Source organism: Wolffia australiana, chromosome 11 (assembly GCF_029677425.1).
Source record: "Wolffia australiana isolate 7733 chromosome 11, ASM2967742v1".
NCBI classification, from domain to species: Eukaryota; Viridiplantae; Streptophyta; class Magnoliopsida; order Alismatales; family Araceae; genus Wolffia; species Wolffia australiana.
In genome coordinates this window covers 6,086,289-6,110,240 of record NC_135845.1, presented here as the reverse complement: position 1 = coordinate 6,110,240, position 23,952 = coordinate 6,086,289, and the positions used below count along the sequence as shown (strand labels likewise).

Here is a 23,952-nt window from a genome sequence, read left to right as displayed (position 1 = left end):
CAGAAACTGTTCTCCCAAAACTTCATAAACGGGACGACCCAAACAAAAAATGCCATAATTAAGCTGCTCCAGATATCCACGGCGCCTCTCTACTGGTTCTGCACTCCGCCATCATCCCAGCACAGTGGGCATCATCAACGTTCATGAGCTAACTGTGCATTAGAATCTAAATATGCATGCATAAACACCAATCATACATTAATTTTAAGATACAATTTTTATTTCCCTGACGAACTTCTGAGGAGATATTATGTGTGCCTTATGGTCAAGAACATGAAGCATATTTTTGATAAATCCCAACTCTTTAAATTTAATTTCCCTGATTCCCATCACGGGCAAGACTTCTCCTTCTGGAGTGAAAAATCTCTCCGTTGTCGGAGAGTATGTAAAAAACTTGGAATGATGTGTAGTCATATAGTCCGTTGCTCCTGTACCTAAAATCCAGTCATTTTGAACATGATACTAACGGATAGATGAGTCACCAGATCTTGACATGGAGTTGGGGCTATCCGTACTCTTCAAATTTTCAAACAGGCCTGGGTACATTTCAAACAGTATCCACTTCTTTAGTCTCTGGTTCCCCTTCTTCAGTTCCCTGTGCATTGGTAACATGTTCATGCAGTGACCTGGGAGGGCACCCATGGAAGTCCCCGAAAGAATCTTTAATTTTATCCGTTCTTCCACATTATTTGTATATTGTTTTTTTAGTTACTTTTATATTGTTGCCTTCCGACTAGCGATATCTGGTCAGTTATTTTGCCTGGCCGCTTCTTTAAATAACACTGATTCTTTCCGCCGCCACCATCACGTCCAATGGGCTTATTTTTGTGTTTTCTGACAAGTTGAAATTGGCTCTCTTCATATAAAACAACATGTATAGCTTCCTCAAGATCATGCTTCAGAACCTGATTCAGAATCTGGCTCCTCTGGGCTTCATATTTCTTATTCAGGCCCATCTTAAACTTCCACAGACATAAACTTTATATTCACACATATTTCCATGCCACTGAATCCTTATCAGGAACTGGTCAATAGTGATCAAATTCCTGCCAGATGGCCTGCAGTTCATTTGCATACTCCATTACTGTCATCTCACCTTGCACTAGGTTGGTCACCTTGGTCACAAACTCTTACACTCTACAGTTAGTTTCTTATGGAGTACTTCTTATTTAAATGATCCCAAAGTTCCTTTGTCTTCTTTAGGAAGAGAAACTTCTAGAACAGACATTTTGCCATTCCTCAAAGCATACCAGGCATGTACACTTTCATCCACAGGCATTTTGGATCATTGGAATTAACCACTTTTTAAGATGATCTCTCAATCCCTTGCTCTATATAATAAACTCCACATACTGACTCCAAATGGTGAGATTAAGCTCATTGAACTCGACCATGTCTGGAACTACTGGTCACAAAACTTGTGCAGTCATCTCCTGCTCCATGCCCAGAGTCACATCCGTGGGGGGGGTGCCGCTTAGTGCTTTCTGAGGATACAGAGTATGCCATATTGAGAACAGCCTTTTTCCAACAGACAGTTTCTTCGCCCAATGCACATGTCGTCACTGACTTTCCCATGGGCAATCAATCATATTTGCTTACCATTCACAAGAACTCAAAACAAGAAAAGACTCTGATAGGGTACCATGTCACCAAACCTTGCATGCTATAACTTTGCCTTTGTGTGAATATGACTGAAACAGGTTCCTCTACACTAACCCGGATACTGTCAGCACCCTGGCATCGGCTCTGATACCATGTGGCAAAGTGGTGCCCTCCAGGTAGACTTCTGATGCCACCACCTACATACCCAAGCTGGCGAAGATACTTGACCAAGTGGGCTTCTACTTTCATCTAAAAGGAGCTTAATGATATTTGTATGGTTACAATGTGGGCCACAATATATGTGGCTCTTACTGGGCTATTAGAGTCCCCTTACATGCGGGTACGTGATATACAGTAATAACAGAAATAAAGAATTAACAGTCTTACTCAGTTGATTGACTCGCATTTTAATGGATAGACTGAACCTAAACAATCCTTACCCGTGTAAGTTTCCTGCCATCTTTACTTCTTCGTGTTCACAAGGTTTTCACAAAACTGCAAAGATCTGAGTGAAATCTCATGTTGCTAACTTTTACTCGGTTTCAATTAAGGCTCATGGATGGATGACAAACAAGAGTGGACAAAAACAAATCAGAAAAAATTTGTTTTTACAATTTGTCCTAACCTTGGAAATGGTAAGGAATGAAACTCCTGACGGCTCCTGTTCTATTCCATCATCTACCACGGCTCAATTTTATATAATTTTTATCGTTCAGTTGTCTGCTCCATCATTCGCTCCATCCAACCCCTCAGATGAGAATGGATCTAAACAACGAACCCTGTAACAAATGACTCTGTGGAAGCCCATTACAGTCTGTTCCAAGCTGTTATATGTTGTCTGCCCACGAGCCTTAGTTTCAATACTTGCCGAGAGTTATTACAACAAACCCACTGGAAGGGTGATTTAAGTTCCACACTATACAGAGGGAAACAACTTGTTGAGACCAAACGGGAGGGAATAGAATTCTTCGGTCCGAGAGTCCGTCTTAAAGGACCTGAATTTGTCCCACCAATGGAGACCCCTGTCTCTCCTCACTGTTGGATCTCCATGAGCTTGCAAGGTGTTATCCAAGAAGAACGCCACGAGCCCAGCCACAAGGGGCTCCGATGAGAAAAACACATTCACCATGTCATTGAACTGAATCAAAGATCCACGATCAGATGAGATCAGTTGACTGCATAATATGAATGATGAGTATGTGGATATGAAAATATATATCATGTGCAGTGTACCCATTTATGTACCATCAGAAAGGATGAGAAATGATTATGGATGTAGACATTGCTTTTGCACATACCCATGTCAGAACCGTTTTAGAGGATGAACAATGGACATGTGTAGAGAGATATCTTGTGCGCATACCCTTATATGATTTGTCAGAAAGGATGCATGATAAGAATGCAGAGAGAGAGAGGGAGAGGTAGAGAGAACTTGAACTGACTCCCTCATTACTAAAATATGAAAAGGTAAACAATTTGAATGGATAGCGAGATAGGTAGTGCATGTGCTCTCATCTGATAAATCAGAAAGGATGAATTTCGAGCATGGGTTGATAGATTTTGCACAGACCCGTGCATGAAAAATGAGAAATGATTAATGGGGATAAACAGTGTGCACAGACCCATGAATGGACTATGAGAAAAGACGAAACGAAGTATGGAGAGAGAGATAGAGAGAGAGAGAGATATACACATAGTGAGAGAGATAGAGCTTGTGCACATACCCACATACGGGCAATAAGAAATGATGAGGAACGATTCTGAAGAGAGATTTTGCTAGTGTACAAACCCACAAGTGAGCAGTCAGAAAGGATGAACAGTATGGAGAGATAGAGATTGTAGACATAGACACATGAACAATCAGAACAGACGAACAATGAAAATGGAGAGAGAGATAACTAGTGAACATACCCATCGGCTCTGTGTGTGTACAGGGCCATAGCCGGCGACCGAAGTGTACTCATTAAAGTACTGCGGAACTGAGAGACCCAGAAAGATGGAGAACCCAAGTATGAACATTGTTCTAAAGCTGTTCAGATTGCAGAACTGAAGAAAGCCTAAGCCTGCTGCGCCTGTAAAGGAAATCAATCCTCAGATATTATGCTCATATTGTAATCATTTCAATGACTTGTTTCTGACATCTATCTCTTCCTACATACCCGTGTACGCAAAGAGGAGGCAGTAGATGGCAGCAAATATTGGTGCTGGGATGGATGCAAAGATTGCCCCAAACTTTCCTATTCGGGTGAAAAATGGGAGTTACAGAGCCTGATTCGAATATGAACTCCATAAAATTCTAGCTCTTTTTTTTTTTTAAACTGAAACACACCAAGGATGGAGAAGAAGATCATGAATCCTGCAGATATCTGCACAACCCTCCTGCTCCCAATCCGGGTCAAGCCCAGCAACCCTGCATTTTCACTATGACGTCCCAGTCGTAAGTCAGAAAAAACATCTATATGAGGCAGATAAAGAGAGACTGAAGGACTTGGAATAAGACAGATCCTACACAGACACCGAAGATCCATTTCCAGTTCCAAAGAGCCCATCAACCAAGGTGCCAATTCCCTGATACAGAAATCCATTTCGTGCTTCAAATGCAGCATACTGACAATAAAAAGAAAAGCTAAGAAAGAAAACAAACCAGCCATCCGATCCCTCTGCTGAGAACAGAAGGTGGCAACATAGTCGCACTCGCATACCTTGAAATGGCAATGAAGACTCCAGTTGACTAAATTGAGATTTATTCAGAAAGGATGAACCGTCAGAAAAAAAGGTCAATGGACGAAACTTGAATAAAAATGGAAGAGAAGCCAAACCTCCACCAGGGCCACTAAAGCTGACACCATCATTGCAAAAGCTTCCCCTGCATCAAAGGTTGGCAGACCCCATTGAAATGGGTAGGGAATCCTGATCCTGTTGGGTTCACAAGGTCATAAGAGTAGTATATCAGTAATTCCAATTTTATATCGGTAACCCCGTCAAGTCCACTTGGCATAAGGTCTCAAACTTTTTTCAGGCTATAACTGAGTACTCTCCAGATGGGGTTTGTTTTGGGGAGTCAAAATGGATAACAAGTGCAAGTTTGAACCAAGGAGGTTTTACTGTGGGAGCTCAACATCTCTACCAAGTGCATGTTTAACCCAAGAAAGTTTAATTTGCAAGGCAAAGCATGTTTTACACAAGAAACCCATTCATCTTGGCAGTGCTATTTAACTGATGTTGGCATCCTGGTACTTTCCACTCAAGGGTTTGCATGTCCTGATGATGTTATCATGTGACGTTGACTTTGGTCAAAGGTTCGCCAATGACATCTTTAATGGCATTGTTGTCATCTTTATGATTTATTCTGGCTAGTTGGCTTTGAAGTAGACACTGACAGGGTTGAGGACCTTTTTAACTAGAATTTTACATGGCTAATGGCTGATGTTAACAGATATTAACCATTTTGTACCTCGTCTGTGTCAACTGTCAACAGTCAACAGTAATCTCGTCAATCTTATCACCATTGTCATTATTAACCACTCTATCACTCATCATTGATAACTTTGAAGCTCATAAGAATTTTTTAACTTTGGAGTTCTTACACCTACATTTGCTGCTGGTGTCCAACTTAAGAGAGTTTTTGGCTGAGCGTAGTTCACTATTAAGAGCAAGTTAAGCCAAAGAAGGCTTAACCCGAGAAGGTCACCCATCCTGATTACTTAATTTGAGCATGTTTAAGTTATCAATTCTTATGCCTAATTAAAAGGCTTTTTGGCTCAACAAACTTACCACGGAGACCCGCCGACGAGGCCAGATTGATCAGTGCGGCAGTGTAACTGTGTCTTCTGGTGTGCATTCTTGTAAGCACCGCCGATAGTCAACACAAAAGCATAGAACCACACAATTGCCACAGAGAATATTACAGACAATCTGTGAAATAACTGCTTCTTGTGTAATAAATGTGGAAGATACTGCAATACCAGCCAACCAGAGATAGGAATTAGAAAAAAAATACTTACATTCCAGGCTTGCAACTTTATGGGGAAACAAAAACAGGAACTTTGAAAAAGGATTTAGGATAAGCTGAAAAATTGACACCTGGGATAAGAAGACTAAGAGTAATAGCTGAGGAAGCCCAATTTCGATGCACTCCGCAACCTAGGAAGAAGCAAGTTTTTACTTGGAAAATTGCAGTGAGTATAAATTGAGGGGTAATTTCATAAAATGTGAAGCTCACCCCTGGAAATCCCAGCTCATAAAGCCCCAGGCCCACCAAGGTAATAAGCGGAACAGCTGCAAGTGGGCTCAAGCGCCTGGACATTTTCCCAGAGAATCAGGGGGAAATTATGAAAAAATACAGGAAATGCCCAAATAAACAATTTCATTATATGAGTGCTCGGAATAGTGTTTGCGATTCAGATGAAGATTCATGTTACGAAGGTTAGATAGATTCTTTAGAAGATTCTCCTACGATGAAAAAAATTTATGAAGTTGATGAAAGACCATAAATCTTGAAACAATGTTTCAAGTGCCTGAACAGTCTTAGACAAAGAAGCATGAAAAGTTATGAAAAAACCCAGAAATTCTCATCTAGTTTTTTTAAGTGCCTGGGCATTCTGACAAGAATCTGTGAGTTATTATCGGAGAAGATAAAGATAGAGTGGGAGAACTGGCAGCAAGATCGTCGATTGGAACTCATAGAGAGTGGAACAATGCCGCAATCATTGTCGGCAGAGTGAACAAACTCTTGCTTTAAATCTTGGAGCTCTAATCAAAGGAAAAAGCTATAAATTATGAAATGACCAAAATGTCCTCTTGAGGGCTAAATTATGAGAATGACCCTAGATATGATTGGGATTGTTGGTAGGAGCACCAAAAATATCCAGAAAACCAAGATATCCTCAAATACTTGATCCTTCAATCCTGACCTTACAGCGTAGCGCCACAGCCCACTGAAGCCAATGATGATCTGAATGGATGATGCCACAATAAGTGCCCCCTGTGTGCCCCTAATTACTCGCGCAAATCTCTGGCCAGCAAAAATAAATAAAATTAATAGTCATTTTCTTGATATGGGTTGATTATTTTAATGTTTGTCATAAATATATTAAAGATCTGAACAGTATCATTCAGCATTACCAAAATTGTCAAAAAATAAATTAGGTATTGCTCGTTTAAATTTCTAGTCACGGGAAGGCAATGAAAGAAAATAGTCATTTTCTTGATATGGGTCGATTATCACCAATGTTGTAAATATTTTTTTGGAAAAATATTGACCCATGATCAAAGTTTAATAAAATTACAACTGATGTTAGTCGATTGATCCCAGGCCAGCAGAAAAAACTAAGAAAAGCTTCATTTTCTTGCAATGGGTTTATTAAATGCGAAGTTGGGGTATGAATAATTTTTTTCAGAAAATATGAACATCATGATTGAATTTTCCAAAAAAATAACCTGAGACTACTCTTCTGAAACTCAAGCGAGAGGATGGAAATAAAATAAACCTTTATTTTCTTGATTCGGTTTGGTTTTCTCAAAAATTGGTTAAAAAAAACAGCACGAAAATATCAACCCCAAGATCCATTTTTAATAGCATCAGGTTGAACATTGTTTTTGCGTGATCTTCCCTATTTTCTTCATAAATAAATAAAACCCCCAATATGGTTCGATTTCCCCAAAGTTGGACTTTACTATCAACCCCAGGATTGAATTTTTCAAATAAGAAATAAGATTGATTAATTACCTCTTGAGGATCTGATATATTTCTATATCGGGACGCGAGGATGATGGAGATGGTTGGGACGACATAGGAGTATGAGCTGCCGATGACTGCCGGCAGCCGAGTTCCGAACAAGGTTTGGAGAAGAGTGTTGATCCCGGAGACGAAAAGCGCTGTCTGGATCACCCTGGCTTTGTCATCCTAGAGAGAGACATCAATTGTAGAGAGAGAGATACACAGAAAATGGTTGGTCTGGGTTTTATCACTTATATATGACAATGATGATGGTGATAGTGATTGTGTGGTCTTACATTGCTTCCACCCATCTGTGGGACCAGGGCTGATGGGATGATGGTGATGGTTCCCAGCATGACTATATAATGTTGGAAGCCAAGGAGAATTGCTTCAGCTGCACCATATAGATGTCTCTCCATCATGATAGACCATGATGATGGCTATATTAACAGAGAGATAGATGATATTGATAGACTAATGTATAGAGGGATGAAGAGAATGATTGATTTTAACCTGGAGAAAAATATATGAGATGGACTAGAAGAGATCTAAGATAATAGATTGTTTGACAAAGTCGTCTCGTCTGTGAAATCAGTTGTTGAAAGGTAAATATAGATATATTTGAGTGTAAATAGACAGATTGATTGACTCACTTGTCAAATATGTGTATACATAGAGAGTGAGAGGGGGAGATGGAAAGAGAGAGAGAGTGAGAAAGGGAGAGGGAGATGGAGACTGAGTGAGTGAGAGAGAGGAAGAGGGAGATGGAGAGAGAGTGAGTGAGTGAGTGAGTGAGAGGGAGATGGAGAGAGAGAGAGAGTGAGTGAGTGAGAGAGAGGGAGAGGGAGATGGAGAGAGAGTTAGTGAGTGAGGGAGATTGAGATGGAGAGAGAGTTAATGAGAGAGGGAGATGGAGAGAGTTAGTGAGAGAGAGAGTTAATGAGAGAGGGAGATGGAGAGAGTTAGTGAGAGAGAGAGGGAGATGGAAACAGGGTTAGAGAGAGAGGGAGATGGAAAGAGCGTTAGAGAGAGAGGGAGATGGAAAGAGGGTTAGAGAGAGAGGGAGATGGAAAGAGAGTTAGAGAGAGAGGGAGATGGAAAGAGAGTTAGAGAGAGGGAGATGGAAAGAGAGCTAGTGAGAGAGAGGGAGATGGAGAGAATTAGAGAGAGAGAGGATACGGAGAGAGAGTTCGAGAGAGAGAGAGGGAGATCGAGAGAGAGGGAGATCGAGAGAGAGTGAGAGAGAGAGAGAGGGGGGGAGATGGAGAGGGAGTGGGAATGCAAAGGTTGTGAAGAAGGTCGAAGCAGGCGCAGGAGAGAGATGTGAAGAAACGCTTGAGGACCGCATGATTCGCACAGATAGAGAGAGAAAGAAAAGGAAGAGAGAGAGGAAAGAGATAGAGAGAGAGAGAGAGAGAGAGAGAGAACTGACGCCATGGCGGTGGGCTGGTAATGCAGTAGGAAACATTTGGAAGCTGATTCTTCACGGGGTGGGGCACAAGCTCGTCTCCCTTTGTAACCAGCACAGTTCCTACTCCATGCGCCATTTTCTCTCTCTATAAATCCTGAAACCGCGAGGAAGAAGCGCTCTTCTTTCTCAGCGCTCCTGGCAAGGATCAAAGAAGCAAGACCCCCCCTCTTCTTGAAAGAGAAACCCTGAAGGCAACAGAGAATAATGCTTTCTCTCTCTATCTCTCTCCCTCTCTTCAGAATCTCACTTCCTCGTCGCACTAGACAAAAACAAGGGGACTCGAACTTGTAGTTTCCGCTGCGACGGAGAGGGGGTTGAGCACTCCCATGCAAGAGAGAGAGAGACGAGAGAGAGAGAGAGAGAGAGAGAGAGAGCACAGACTTCGGTGGCACAGAAGTTAGTGCGAGAGAGACACGTTACGATCGCTCCTGTTCCCAGTTTCCACCTCTCAACCGCCTGTCCCTTGAAAGTAACTACGTGGTAGAGTAGAGAGAGAAGAAAGAATAAGGGTAGAGAGAAAAAGTTTTTTCGAATTGTAAGCGTAAATGACGATGACGATATCGTCCTCGCTCCTCTTCAACTGAGCGAGGATGACAGATGTGCCGATGACGAATCGTGAAGCGATAACGAGTCTTTATCGTCATCGGTGACGCTGAAATCTAGGGATAGAGAGTCAGAGATAGGAAGGGAGAAAAGAAAGATAGAGAGAGAAAGGGAGAAGGATAATGAGAGAGATAGTGATGTATTCATGCACCCCAAAATAGAGACATCCTGAGAGAGAGAGAGAGAAAAGACAGAGGGATAGAGTGAGAGAAGATAGTGATACATTCATGCACCCCGAAATAGAGAGATTGAGAGAGAGGGGGGGGGAGAGAGAGAGGAAGAGAGAGGGATAGTGATATATTCATGCAGACCATAATAGAGAGATTGAGAGAGAGGGGGGTAGAGAGAGGATAGCGATATATTCATTGAGACCAATTTAGAGAGATTGAGAGAGAGGGGGATAGAGAGAGGATAGTGATATATTCGTGCAGACCAAAATAGAGAGATTGAGAGAGGGGGGGATAGAGAGAGGATAGTGATATATTCGTGCAGAAATAAATTGAGAGATTGAGAGAGAGAGGGGGATAAAGAGAGAGAGAGAGAGGAAGAGAGAGGGATAGAGAGAGAGAGATAATGTTGTAACTTCATGCATCCCAATTAATTGATATATATGTAGAGAGCGAGAGGGAGATCGAGAAAGGTAGGAACTTGCCGCAGATGGTTAGTATAAATATAGTGACGGATTCCGTGAGGTCTCTGCAGTATCCAAATTTCCGAAACATTGACTGTGAACAAAAGAGGTAGCAATAATCATCTCGTACTGCGCTGTATCTCTCTCTCTCTCTCTCTCTCTCTCTCTCTCTCTCTCTCTCTCTCTCTCTCTCGCTCTCTCTCTCTCTCTCTCACTCTCTCTCTCACTCTCTCTCTCTCTCGATCTATCTCTATCTCTATTTCACTCTCTATCTCTATCTCTCTCTATCTATCTCCCTATCTCTATCTCTATCTCTCTCTATCTATCTCCCTATCTCTATCTCTATCTCTATCTATCTCCCTATCTCTATCTCTATCTCTATCTATCTCCCTATCTCTATCTCTATCTCTATCTATCTCTCAATCTCTCTATCTCTATCCCTCTCTATATATATCTATATCTCTCTCTATCTCTATCGCTCTCCATGTATATCTCTATCGCTCTCCATGTATATCTCTATCACTCTCTATCTCTATCTCTACATATCTCTATCTCTCTCTATCTCTATATCTCTATCCCTTTCTATGTATATCTCTATCACTCTCTCTATCTCTCTATCTCTATCCCGTTCCATGTATATCTCTATCACTCTCTCTCTATCTCTATCTATCTCTATCTCTCTCTATCAATCTATCTCTCTCTTTCGATCTATCTCTCTCTCTATCAATCTAACTCTCTCTATCTCTCTCTCTCTTTCTCTATTTCTCTTTCTATCTCTCTATCTATCTCTCACCATCTATCTCTCTCTATCTATCTATCTCTCTCTATCTCTATCTCTCTCTATATCTATCTATATCTCTCTCTATCTCTCTTTCTCTATCTCTCTCTATCTCTCTCTTTCTCTATCTCTATCTCTCTCTCTATCTCTATCTCTTTCTCTCTCTCAACCGACGTCACACAGTGCGTTTTCTTCACTTGTTACAGTCCTCTCTCTTTCAACCGACTTTACCTTTCGCGTTTTCCTCACTTCTGAACTATACCGCTTGATTCAGCGTCTCTTTCTCTCTCTATGATTAACCCAATGATCGTCAAAGCAACATCCATCATATTAAATTCAAACAGGATGATGGTTGTCTACAATGGTCACTACAAAGCACTCTAACCGTAATGACTAAGCAGTCAAACCAATCCTTTTTGGTATTCTCTATATATCTCTTATTCAGAAACTTTATTTCTCACTTAATATATAAGAGCAATTTACAATCGATGATTATATCTCATTTTCCTTGACACCCAGAGGTGCAAAGTCACCAATGACATGAGCAGTTCATTTTGCACCATCAACAACTCCTTCTGCCCTTATTTCAGGTTAGACATTCTCTATCAAGGTCAAATGGAATTAGTTATCTTCTCTTGAGAAACCGAATTCTTCCTGATTAATGTAGATGAACTGAAAAATAAATAAATAAGAGAATTTATATGGACTAAGAGGCCATATCATACAGGAATTCCCCCACCTTTACCCAGCATGCAAGAAAGAATAGAACAATGTCCTGATCGATCAGGTGTATACCTGAAGGTGCCATGACAGCAGAAATAGGTGACCTACTCCATGAAGTATCTCTAGTAGCATGTAACACCAAGCTGTGATAATTCATGATGCTCCCTATATGCTATAGGGACCTGAACTACCAGGTAAGCAGTGTATTCTTATGTATGGGGTCCTAGTGATGTTTTACTTTTATAGAAGAACTATAACACCTCCCTACCATCATTAAACTCTAATGTCCTTTTGCTAACCTGAAAATGATGATAATACCTCTTACATGTGGCAAGTTGACCAGGTTAATCCGAAGATGTCCCATCAAGCTCAGTATGAAAAATATTAATACTTTAATCAATTTTGGTGATAGCAGAGATAACCGTGGTATTTTGCCTGCAACAGACACAGTGATGGAAACTGAGGTCAAAGGTGGCATGGATAGAAATAGGCAGTTATGAAGGCATAACTTATCTCAGCCAAGGATGCAAGTATTGTGTGTGATAGGAAAATCTAGAAGACTGAGGTTTTCATACAAGAGGAAAGCTTTTATCGTATATGATGTTTCCCATGCCACATCATCTTGAGATGTGGGACAGGATAGTACAACCCCACACAAGATGGTCCGGAAACAAGAAAATTCACAGGCACTTAATAAGACATCTTTTTCCATCCCATCATATTTCATGTCTCCAGATGCAACAGATCCCTAGTGTACTTGTTGAGTTGCCATGGAACAACAAGTGGAATATTCTCATTTATCTAAGTACACTAAGACATACTTAGAAATTGTTCAAAATTATGAGTTAAGGGTTTCTATCACATATGATTTTAAGAAAAAACCAAAATATAAATTAAAACTTGTTCACTCCCACAAATCTCAATGACTAATTACTGAAATCTAGTTTTGATTTCAGTTTAATAAATGGGAAATTCAGTCTAGTTATACACTGAAAATCTCATCATGCTAATGATCTAATCCAAAGTCATAAATGAGTTATATAGTGAAAATAAATATATCAATATCCATAGAAGAAAATCAAAGTCAAATTAAAAATAGAAATTTCAAAAGATATAATTATAAATTTAGTCATGACTGTTAATTGATTGAATTTTCATCTTTACACTCATCTGTGATCTTAAAATCCATTTCCACCCATAATTACACCCATCAAACACACTGACATAGACTATTATTATACACATTCTAATAGGAAACTGTAATTTATTAATATTTAAATTTCGACCACATAAATCAGACATAAAAATTTTACTATTTTATTTTCTCCATATTGAGTTTTTCTATTTACAAATTCAATTCCCTACAAACCTAAAATTCAAAGATCATGAGAATTGAATTAATAGTTTATGAGGATAGCCTTTCTCCTTTTTCCTATTAAGTAATCGTCTTGTTGAGAAGATACAATCTGAGGGAGCATCATATTTGATCTTGATATTTTTTTGAAGTAATATTTGGATCTTTCATCTCATTTTTATTTGAATTAAAAAAATTAGAAGAAAAGATTCCGAACGAGATAGAAAAGGGTGCATTGGTGATGCCGGACGTCGTCTCAATGGCGTCCGACCGTCACCGAGGGTAGGAACTCGGTGTCGTATCACTAACTAATCGGGTTACGTCCACGACGTCAACCGATGGATATGCGGAGAACAGAAATGCATGTATGACGATAACGAGGACGATGGTTCTACTATGGTACGTGCAATGCGCCGACAAGCTATGAGAGCCGATCCGGAGCGGGGACGGGGTCACCTAGCTAGGTTGAACCAGCCCTCCAAGTCGTCCGAGGCGGGTCGAGGGCGCGCACGCCGTTGAATGGGGGTAACTCCCACTGAACGCCACGCGCGTCGGGCGCCCCGACTCGCACCGGGCAGGTAAGACGCTCGTCTTTGTTTCGTCGTTCTCTCAATCTGTCTCACTCACCTATCTAACCCGAGCGCGGTGGAGGCAATACGAAAGAATACTGAAGGAAATAAATGACGTAAAGAGGCGAGGGAAGCAGAGTACCTTCGTCGCGCTGGCGACGGGATCTTCGTACCAACTGGTTCCGGAGGAGGGAGTTGTCGGGGGCGCCGGAGGTTGACTGCGCGGAGGCGGTTGCGCGCGACGCGCGGAGCGGTGCAGGTGGCGTGGTCGACGGCGAGCAGTGCGGTGGGACGACGCCACGAGCACGGTGGCGATGTTGCCGCGGTCGACGGCGGCGGTCACGGCTAGCGTGACACGGAGCGACAGCTTGGTGGCGTGGCGGAGCGGCGCAGCGTGCGGCGGCAGCGGCGCAGCGCGCGGGCGGCGGCACGGCGGCAGCGCAGATGGCACGGCGGCGCGGCGCGGCGCGGCGGGCGCGGCCTTGCGGCGCGCGCGCGGCGCGGCGGCGACGGCGTGCGGTCAGCGGCGGCGGCGCGGCGCGCGGGCGGCACAGCGCGGCGCGGCGGCGGCGGCGGCGCGGGCGCGCGGCGCGCGGCGCGGCGCGGCGCGCGCGCGGCGGCGCGCGGTCGGCGCGGCGCGCGCGCGGCGCGGCGCGCGCGGCGCGGCGGCGGCGTCGGGCGCGCGGCGGGTGCGCGGCCAGCGCGCGGCGGCGCGACGGCAGCGGCAGCAGCGCGGCGGCGCAGCGCGCGGCGCGCGGGCGGCGGCGCCTTGACCGGCGGCGGCGCGCGGCGTCGGCGCGCGGCGGCGCGCGGCGCTTGGCGGCGCGCGCGCGGCGCGCGCGCGCGGCGGCGCGGCGGCGCGCGCCGGCGGCGCGGGCGCGTCGCGCGGCAGCGGCGCGCGGTCGGCGCGGCGGCGGGCGCGCGGCGCGCGCGGGCGGCGCGCGCGGCGGCGCGGCGCGCGGTCGCGCGGCGCGGCGCGCGGTCGGCGCGGGCGGCGGCGCGCGCGGGCGCTGGCAGCGGCGGCGCGCGGGCGGCGGCGTGGCCTTGGCGGCGGCGGGCGCGCGGCGGCGCTCGAACGGCAGGTGGCGCTCGGGGCGGCGCGCGAACGGCGGCGGCGTGTGGGGGCGGCGCGCGATGGCGGCGGCGGCGGCGGATCCCCTTCCTCCTTCCTCTCCCTTTCTCTTCTTCCTCTCTTCTTCTTCTTCTTTCTCCTCTTCTTCTTCTTTCTTCTCTTCTTCTCCACGACCTGACCCTTCTTTCTCAAAATGCAGTTCTTCAAAAATTAGGTCAAGGTAAGGGAAGCGCCCACCTCTTCCCCTTATATATGGGTGAAGATGGCCCTTCCTTAAGTCCAATAACACAAAATAAAAGGGAGAGAAAATAAGCAAGAAAATAGTAAACGGGCTTGTCAGGCCCAACATAAAAAAAAGGGGGGAAAGGGTTCCTCCTATGGGCCCTTCCCCCGCTACACGACAATACGAATAAAGGGAAAACTATAAGATAAAGTAACTGACTGTAACGGTGTGCTCCGGTGGTCGGCGTCCGCGTCATGCCGAGTAACGGAATGCGGGATCCCGTGTTGCTGCGGCGGCTCGTCGTGGTGGCTGGACTCGTCTCGGTGGCGAGCTGGGTAGTGCCGGCTCCTCGGGTGCTGAGTCGGGGAAGTCCTGCTGCTCCTCTGCTGCTGGCTCGATGACGTCCGGTGGTGGCGCGCCATCAATTGGTGTCAAAATAAAGCTTAAAACTGGAATTTGTTAGCATCAAGGCACACTTAGAGTACACAATGACCCCATTAGGATAAGTTTGAGTATACTTTCATTAATCAATTAAAAAATAAAATATATTTATATCTCTATTAATTTTTTACTTAATTACTCCTATCTGCATAGTTTATTAATATGAAGGACGCGATTCTAACCACCAGGTAGAATTCTGAGTGCTTTTCTTCATCCCATGAATCCTCTTCAAGATTAATATGGTCCTATGATACTCTAATAGAAATTTAAATGCCAGACAAATGAAATGCATGAATATGAGAAAATAAAAAAATGGGATGTAATATAACTGAGATATTTTACTACAAAAATTAAAAATGCTTATAATTGTATAAATGCAACAAAAATTGTCACAAAGTACACATGGAAAGTAGTTGAGCTTGGTTGCTATTGGAGGACTATCTGATGGGGGACCATCTTGCTTCGAAGACTATATCAAACCAGTTCATCGAACAAGGGCTCATGCGTGAGACCCATCCTTTGGAGTGCCTGGCCTCGTCAACGGCCACAAAGGTTTGATGTTACGTTCCTTGTGTTTTCTTTGTTTAGTAGGCATTGTATGTCGGCCGTGTATGTGTTTATTTTTATTTATTCGCATGTGTTTGGACCGCTGTACGGACCTATACCTTTGTGCATATGTTAATGCATGTGTGGATGTGTTAGTGTCTCTCTCTCTCTCTCTATTAGGGTTCCCTAATTACTTTTAATTGGGCCTTCTCCCCTTTATTTCTAAGGGGGAAGCCCATATTTGCGCCTATAAAAGGTGGGCCCCATCCATAGGAAGAGAAGAGAAGAAAGATTAAAGAAAATGTGATTTTTTAAGGATTTTTCCTTATTTGTTAGTGTCTTTTTACTTTTCATCATATTTATGAAAATGCCACTACAAAAATATATAGAGAGAGGGAGAGAAAAAAACCTAGAGTTCACCGGAAACTGCCGCCTTCTTTGGCGGAAACCACACCGCAGCCGTCTTCGCCGGAAACCACCGCTGCCGCCGCCTTTGCCAAAGATATTTACAAAAATGCCACTAAAAAATCCGGTCATCGTCCCCCGCGGCCTCCCCTTTGGCTGTCGCCCCCCCCCAACCTTCGGCCGCCGCCGCGTGCCCTGTGGCTGCCGCCACGTGCCTGCCTTTCGGGTGCCGCCTTGCGGCCGCCCCTTTGGCCACCGCCCAGAAGCTGCCCTTTGGCCATCGCCCTGCACCCGCTCTTTGGCTGCCGCCGCCCAGCTGGCCTAAGGCCGCCACAGCAGCTGCCCCTTCCGCCACCCCTCGACCGCCCCCGCAGCCGCCCCTCGGCCGCCCCTTCGGCCGCCCCTCGGCTGCCCCTTAGCCACCCCTCAGCTGCCCCTTGGCCGCCCCTCGGCTGCCCCTTGGCCGCCCCTCAGCCCCCCTTAGCCGCCCCTCAGCCGGCCCTTCGGTCGCCCCTCAGACGCCTCCGTGGCCGCCCCTTGGCTGCCCTCGCAGCTGCCCCTCAGGCGTCCCCACGATCGGCCCCGCGGGTGATCCCTCAGCTGCCCCGGACCGCCCCTCGGCCTCCCCTCGCCCACCTCCGTGGCCGCTGCTCGGTCACCCCTCGGCATCCATTCACAGCTGACCTTGGTATTCGTCGCACCTCCGTGCCTTGACGTCGTCGTGCCGTGTTGCTACTGTGCCACCTCGCCTACCAGCGCCGCCACGCCTACTTGTGCCCCACGCCTACTTGCACCGCCGCGCCTACTGGCGCTGCTGCACCTACCTGCATTGATATCACACCTACGTGTTTCTCACCTTCGATGACTGCGGAATCAAACTCCACCTGGGCCTACCGTTCCTAGTACGCTCATCAATTCCCTCTCGGCGTTATATTATTTCTTTCAATGCCTCCGAACATTTTCTCCACCGCCGGGGTTAGATTAATGATAGATAGGATTCATGTTCTGAGGATTAGGATTTCAATCAGTACGTCCTTGGTTGAGACCGCTGAGCCTTAGCTCGCACCATCGGCCTTCAACCTGACGTCTGGATCATCGGGAGCCTAGTGTCATATCCAGGTCACGTTTATCGTAGTTGAATGGTCGTTGGTGTACGTCAATGCGGGATTTATACTTCTCTATGATTTCATTGTTGCATCATCACTTCATGACGTCCACATTAGTCAGCTTCCATACGTGACATGACTGCCCTCGCCCTACATGTGTGTAACACGACCAATTCGATCCCGGCGCCCGTTGTGTTACATCACTATCAAGGGTAGATGAGGAATTAAAGTGATGCCCTCGTGTAACTAGAAATCGGGGTATATGAACAAAAATAATGTGGATTATGTCAGCCATTAAAACTTACATGGTAAGATGTAATGAGGAGGTACGCTTGATTTTTAAGACATTTTCATTTTTATATAGAATAAGGAACAATTGGGGCAACAAAGATGCATTAAACAAAAGAAAAGGGGTCACATTTTCTCTGCATACACATCAATGAAGTACAGAACTAATAAACTGCATATCTAAAAATAATTTAAAAAGGGTATCAAGAAAGGAATGAAATGCAAAACTAATATACCAATGGTATTTCTTTTGTTCATACTAGTGGGGCCCACTTGCAATGTTCGCTTTAGATAATTTTTCGTGCCTTTGTGCAGGGTGCGGTGCAAATTTCATGCCTTTGTGCGGGGCGTGGGAGGCCGGGGGAGGAGGGCAGGGGGCAGCAGGGAGGGGGATCTCTCACTCTCTCTCTTCTCTCTCTCGCACCGCCGAGCGAGAGAGCAAGAGAGAGATTGCCCAAACGAGAGAGAGCAAGCGACCGGCACCCCCACTCTAGTTCTTCGAATCGAGGCAATATGTGAGTTGTGATTATCGTAGATTGATTCCCCAACAAATGATCTTTGTCATTATCATACCATGGTTGTGACTGTTATAGAAATTCATTCAATCAAAATACATTCACCTTTTTGGCTTTGGTAATCCATCGAACATCTTGTGTGTTTGATAATTCATCATTGATTCAGATAAGTTCATTTTTATAAACCTTAGAAAAAGTTAAATATAGACATTTACATCTCAATTTACTCTATCCGGACCTCATTCTGGCTTTCTGTCGAACCCTCTCGGGTGTCGACAGAGTCGCCCGTATCTGTCATAAAGTCTTCATATAAAACATGTAGAAAAATATACATACATATATCCTGAGTCGACCTATGTCTGGCATTTTGTCGAACTTCTCTTGGATGTTCAACAGAACTACCCCCTTACCTCGACTTTTCTACGCTAAAACATACATAAAAGAGTCTACCTATCATATAAAAATTTTCTATCCATATTTAGATCTTTTTTCTGGCTTTTGGTCGAACTCCTCTTGGGCATTCGACTAAACCACCCCCTTCAACTGTCCGAATCAGCCAATCATCTGGTCTATGCGGTGCAGTTATGTGTGCACGCCGCTGCCCCCCCCCTCCCTCGACCGCTCGCCCCCTCCCAGGCGCCGCCCCGCCCCTCCCCCCCGCCACCGGCGCCCCGCCCTCCTCCCCCGGCCGCCTGCGCCCCCTCCCCGCCGCGCCTCCCCTCCCCCGACCGCCCACGCCCCCTCCCTGCCGCCGCCCCCCCTCCCCGGCTGCCCGGGCCCCCTCCCCGCCGCCGCCCCCCCCCTCCCCCGTTCCCCGCGGCCCTCCCCCCCCCCGCCCCCCCCCCTCGCCGCCGCCTGCACCCCCTTCCCGCCGCCGCGCTCCCCTTCGCCGGCCGCCCATGCCCCCTCCCTGCCACCGCGCCGCCCTCCTCCCCCAACCTCCCGCACCCCCTCCCCACCGCTGCGCCGCCCTCCTCCCCCAACCTCCCGTGCCCCCTCCCTGCCACCGCACCCCCCCTCCCCGCTTCCCTGGGGCGGCTCCGCCGGCTCGAGCGGCTCGACCTCCGCTCGAGCGGCGGCGGGGAGGAAGCAGGCGGCCGGGGGAGGGGTGGGGCGTTGGCAGGGAGGGGCGCGGGGAGGCGGGGCAGCGGCGGGGAGGGGGCTCTCTCACTCACTCTCTTCTCTCTCACTCTTTTGTCAGCCAATCAGAGACCAGAAGGGTACATATATTCCTATTATAGTAGTAGAGATGATTAGTTAAACAAACCATAATGTATATGGGCAATAATTTTCCTATACTTATAATATGATAGACAATGAAATAGATGTATCTGAATTTGGAGTTAGGTAAATAAGGAAAAGGTTTCCAATATAGAATATATATTGTGGGTTGTGGGCCATGAAATCAGGCTTGGAAAACCATTTTCCAAGATGCAGAAACTGAAATCAATCACAATTGATCTCTAAACTTATCAACTTTTGGGTGCATTGTGGGGAACTTGTTTGACCCTTCACTTGGCCCTTGGGAGAGTGTTCAAAAGCTGTTCATGTATCTGGCTTCTAAAAGTATCCTCATGATTAAGGGCTCTTGGATTTCCACATCTTCTTCTCCAACTCTCATGGAAGCCTTGTTTGATTTTCTCACCATCAAGACTTTCTTTTTGGTGGAGGGAGAAAAGGAGGAGGAAGAAAGGTGATGGAGGCCCATCCCACCGACTACGCCCCGACCCGTCACCAGCCAGCTGTGAAACCTGAGCCGACGTGAAGAATCCACAGTTCCACTATCAAGTTTGAAGGATCAGTCGCGTCGTCTTGGAGAGTGCCGAGATGTTTTCGTGTATTTTTTTCCTTTTCATCATTTTGGATTGTCGGAGGCCCCTCCTGCATGAGTACCGGCCTCCCCCATCGTTCGTGTTTATTTTAGTTGTGTTTAATTGTCATTTTTAGGGGAAGAAATTCCATAATGGGTCTCTTCTTCCCCTAAAGAATCCCTTAAAGGGGGCCCAATTTGGGCTTCCATAACTGCCGCTTCCTCAACTTTTAAGAAGAGGGGGAAGTGGAAGTTAAAGTGGTGTGTCATTGTGAACAATTCCAGATCTCGTTTTTTCAGCAGCAGTTACTTTTTTTCTATCGTGTTTGGTTTCCCTCCTTTCTCAAAGAAGAAGATGGCACATCGTAGAAGAAGAGTATACACTGTAGAAGAAGAAGAAAACATATCAGAGACGACGACGAGATTACATCGTCGAAGAAGGAAGAGTTTTCTTCGTCACCTGATTTGTGCGAAGAGTTTATTTATTCTAAATTTGCACAATCAGTGGTAGTCTATGGATCTCGATGCTAGCCTGATCACTGACGATCCTTCAACATTTTCTTCCTCCTGGGAAGGATTGAATGCTTCTGACTATACCTCGATGGATATGCTACTGGAGCTTCCAAAATAGATGAAAAACATCGTCACTTATTCCGTTGTCGAACCTTCATCGGAGGATGGTTTTCTCAACGTTGTGTTCTTGAATAAACAAATTCCCATCGTTCTCCCTCAGGTGTTCAATTGAATAAACCATAGTTCAATTGCTACGATATCCCTTGGTCGTGACATCCTGAACATATTCCTCAGGTGTTACGATATCACTCTTCTTCCCTTACAATATGGTGTTATTTACTTTTTTCAGTGCTGATCTCCAAGCTGCTCAACGCCTCGAGTGATCTTGAACAAGAAAATTTAGGAATAGCCATCCTCATCTGTGTAGAGCTTTTATTGATCATCTACGTCGACAGTGGGAACGCTCTTGGACGAGATCGTCTCCCCACGTCGACTTTCAATCTATCCACCCCGCTTATTGGGAGCCTGCTCGTGGCATAACCCGTCACGTGTAATCCAATTGAACTACGTCTCTAGACAGTCAACGACCAACGTACTTCTCGTTACTATTTTCTCGAATCATCTTAATATTCCACGTCATTAACTTTGCATTTTGTGTTTATCATCTTTAGTAGAACACGAACCACGAACCGCTCCGGGTCTGTTGTCGTGTTACACCAAAAGGGGGACGCCCATCTATGGTTGGCCTGGGTGCCTAAAATGGGAATCCCACATCAAATTTACTTAAAATTTTTCTTAAAAGTCCCTTAAATAAATATTATCCACCAATGCCCTTTGAATAATATGTGTGTGACCCTCTAGGCCCATGTATCATTGTATTAATAAATTTAATAGCCCAATAACTCTTGTTAGCCAACCTTATTAATTAAATATATTAACATCTTGATTAATTAACTAAATATAAATTTAACCCAATCGATAGGTTTAGTTCCAACATGTAAGGTGCCAAGATACACCTCATGCTCTAAAAGATGTACAGTTTTAAATGAACCCTCTCTCATGGAACATTTACCATCATCAGTTATCGTATATGTATATACCTTCATCCATGTAAGAATCTGGAAAGAATTATATTTATAAATCGGATTTATATGAGGAATATTCTAAGAGAGAATAAATAGTGTTTAAAATAATTTAAAATAACTATGAGACGTTGGAGCACGCACATAAATATCACAATGAGAAATTAAATAAATAATTATATTTTTGTGCTTCTAATAAGTCTCATTTTCATGTTCATGGGTTTGTCAATTTACTTAACAGGAGATATACTTTTAATTTTTTTGAGACATGTTCTTATGTGACATAGAGGCAACTAAAATAGTGATTGTCTACCTACCCTAACATATAGTTCTTGTCAACTCTTAAATTTATTAGAGGAGTTGAAAAGAGATGAAATACGTTTTAATTTTATGCTGGTTATAAATTTTGGCAAAGAAATTATTTCAACAAATATTAATCCATTGATGCTTCTAGAAACAATATATAAAATAACAAAATGTGATGTCATGAAGCAGGCCATAACCCTAGTTGGGCAGTTTCATGAACGTAAAATTTTTTTAGGATAATATTAATGATCTAGGCACAATTGTTTGATAATACACACAAATTCTATATAATAACGTTATCAATAATTCCCTTCAACTGTTAAGGATAGAATTTAGTCATATCATTGACAGGAGATGGCACAAAAGCTTGAATAGGGAAAGGTATTACAAACGCTTGAATCTTCCAAAGCTAGTATCAGTAACCTCTTGATGAAACATCATTACTTTCCTTCAAAGTTATTTCTACATCATAAAAATATTGGTGTATGATTTTATCGATGTTAAGTTCAATCTATATTTACATAATTAGAGTTCTGTATTAAGAATGACATACTACATCTGATTTTATTTTGTTTTAAGTCAGAAGAATATGAGTTTGGTTTGGCTTTCATAATTCTCTCAATGACTAATGTCAGTAATTTAGTGGTTAAAGTGAATTCATACATTTATGAATCAGTAGATTGACTAAGACATGGAAATATGTATCTGTATCCTTTTGCTTGGGGTAGAAGATAAACTAGAATGGTTTTATTTACTTGGTTGACCTGAAGAGCGCATCCCACAGTTTTAAATCATATAAATCTCAATCTATAAATTCATGTAACAAAGCTATAAGGAAGAAAATGACAGTAATTTGGTTCTGAGAAAATCTGACAGTGGGATTTGGTATAAATGTTTATGTGCCACAATGTGAAAGCAAATTGGTGAATAAAAAACCATTTATTCCTAAATCATGAAGTGATATATATACATATATATATATCCTAAAATAGAGCTTCTGAAATAAATCAGAGCCAATCAGAGGTAGAATTTAAGAAACTTAAGCTAGATTAGCATAAATTTTCATGTTTTAAAGATTGAAATTGGGAGACCATATACCAAAAGCTTAAACCAACAAAGAATCATTTAGAATTCAGTTTAGAAAGCTAATTTTATGTGTCTGTAACTGAATTAAATTCTCTAAATATTATGTATCATGTGGGTTCAGAAAATATGTACTATTTTGGAAATAATTATAAGTAAACAGATATTTCCAGGGCATGATATTTCATAGAAGTAAAGTTCACTGTTATTTATAATGTACTCCTTTATTTAAAATATGTTAATTTGTGCATGAACATAAAACTAAACGAAGTTAGGATTTATCAAAATAATAGGTCTTCTATATTATTTTGTCTGATAAGTCGTTAGGTTCTGATGTCACAAACAAATTGTTTTTTGCAGAAATTCCAACATTTCTTTTGTTCTTTTGAGTCTTTTATTCCATGAGTTCGGGGACACCCATTCATATTCCTTAAGTTGAAATTAAGTCAAAAGATAATACAGAGAAATTATCATCATTTAGTGGATGATTGTTCTTCACTCTATTGCAAATAAAAAATGCATTGAAATAGTGATGAATAAAAATGAAAATACAATTCCAGAAAGGAACATGATCCACCGGATACAATCTTTGTCTCTATTTTCAGTTAAACAATCCAGCATTAGAGGATATTTAAGTGAAAACTTAATTGGAAACAAAATTCAGCCCTTTGTTTCATTAAAAAAAATGAAATGAGAGCGAACAACTGATTGGAATCCTCAGGAATATTAATCGAAAATTCAGTATATTATTATTTACCGGAGGCTCCATCGACTATATTTTGAGACGTTTTTTTTGAAATAAAATGTACACATAGAAAGGGCATAAGAAATAAAAATGAAGCTTAAAATTTCCGTTGCCGGGACTCGAAAATCCCATAAATTCTTATTATATTTATCGACTTTATGTTGAGTTTTTTAAAAAATAAAAGGTGAACATAGAAAGCAAAAATAACAAACAGCATAAAAAATAAAAGATGAGTTGGGAGGTATCAATTGATTATAATCGCGACAAGTATAAACTGAAAATTCCATAAACTATTATTGTACTCATCGACTACAGTTTATGATTTTAAATTACGAATATAAAAAAAACAATATGAAACGCAAAAAAA

The 23,952-nt window shown here is 43.6% G+C and overlaps 1 protein-coding gene across 1 annotated transcript; it reads right to left on the bottom strand.

Moving 5' to 3' along the window:
* Window positions 1-2,417: 2,417 nt before the first annotated feature.
* On the bottom strand, window positions 2,418-9,225 carry LOC144709758 (nucleobase-ascorbate transporter 6-like). Its single transcript, XM_078583390.1, has 14 exons — window positions 8,754-9,225; window positions 7,618-7,715; window positions 7,331-7,507; window positions 6,516-6,616; window positions 5,825-5,900; window positions 5,686-5,745; window positions 5,377-5,558; window positions 4,422-4,518; window positions 4,247-4,333; window positions 4,112-4,170; window positions 3,932-4,023; window positions 3,762-3,839; window positions 3,514-3,674; window positions 2,418-2,740 (listed from the first exon to the last, which is right to left on the bottom strand). The coding sequence occupies exons 1-14, from the start codon at window positions 8,866-8,868 to the stop codon at window positions 2,519-2,521; spliced, it is 1,605 nt and encodes a 534-aa protein (XP_078439516.1). The 5' UTR covers window positions 8,869-9,225; the 3' UTR covers window positions 2,418-2,518.
* Window positions 9,226-23,952: the final 14,727 nt, after the last annotated feature.

Coding starts and splice junctions, on each gene's coding strand:
- LOC144709758 (XM_078583390.1), bottom strand. CDS start 8,868: ATGGCGCATGGAGTAGGAACTGTGCTGGTTACAAAGGGAGACGAGCTT. Junction 5,559..5,685: donor TCTTAGTCTTCTTATCCCAG/GTGTCAATTTTT, acceptor CTGGTATTGCAG/TATCTTCCACATTTATTACA. Junction 3,675..3,761: donor CCTCCTCTTTGCGTACACGG/GTATGTAGGAAG, acceptor TTTCCTTTACAG/GCGCAGCAGGCTTAGGCTTT.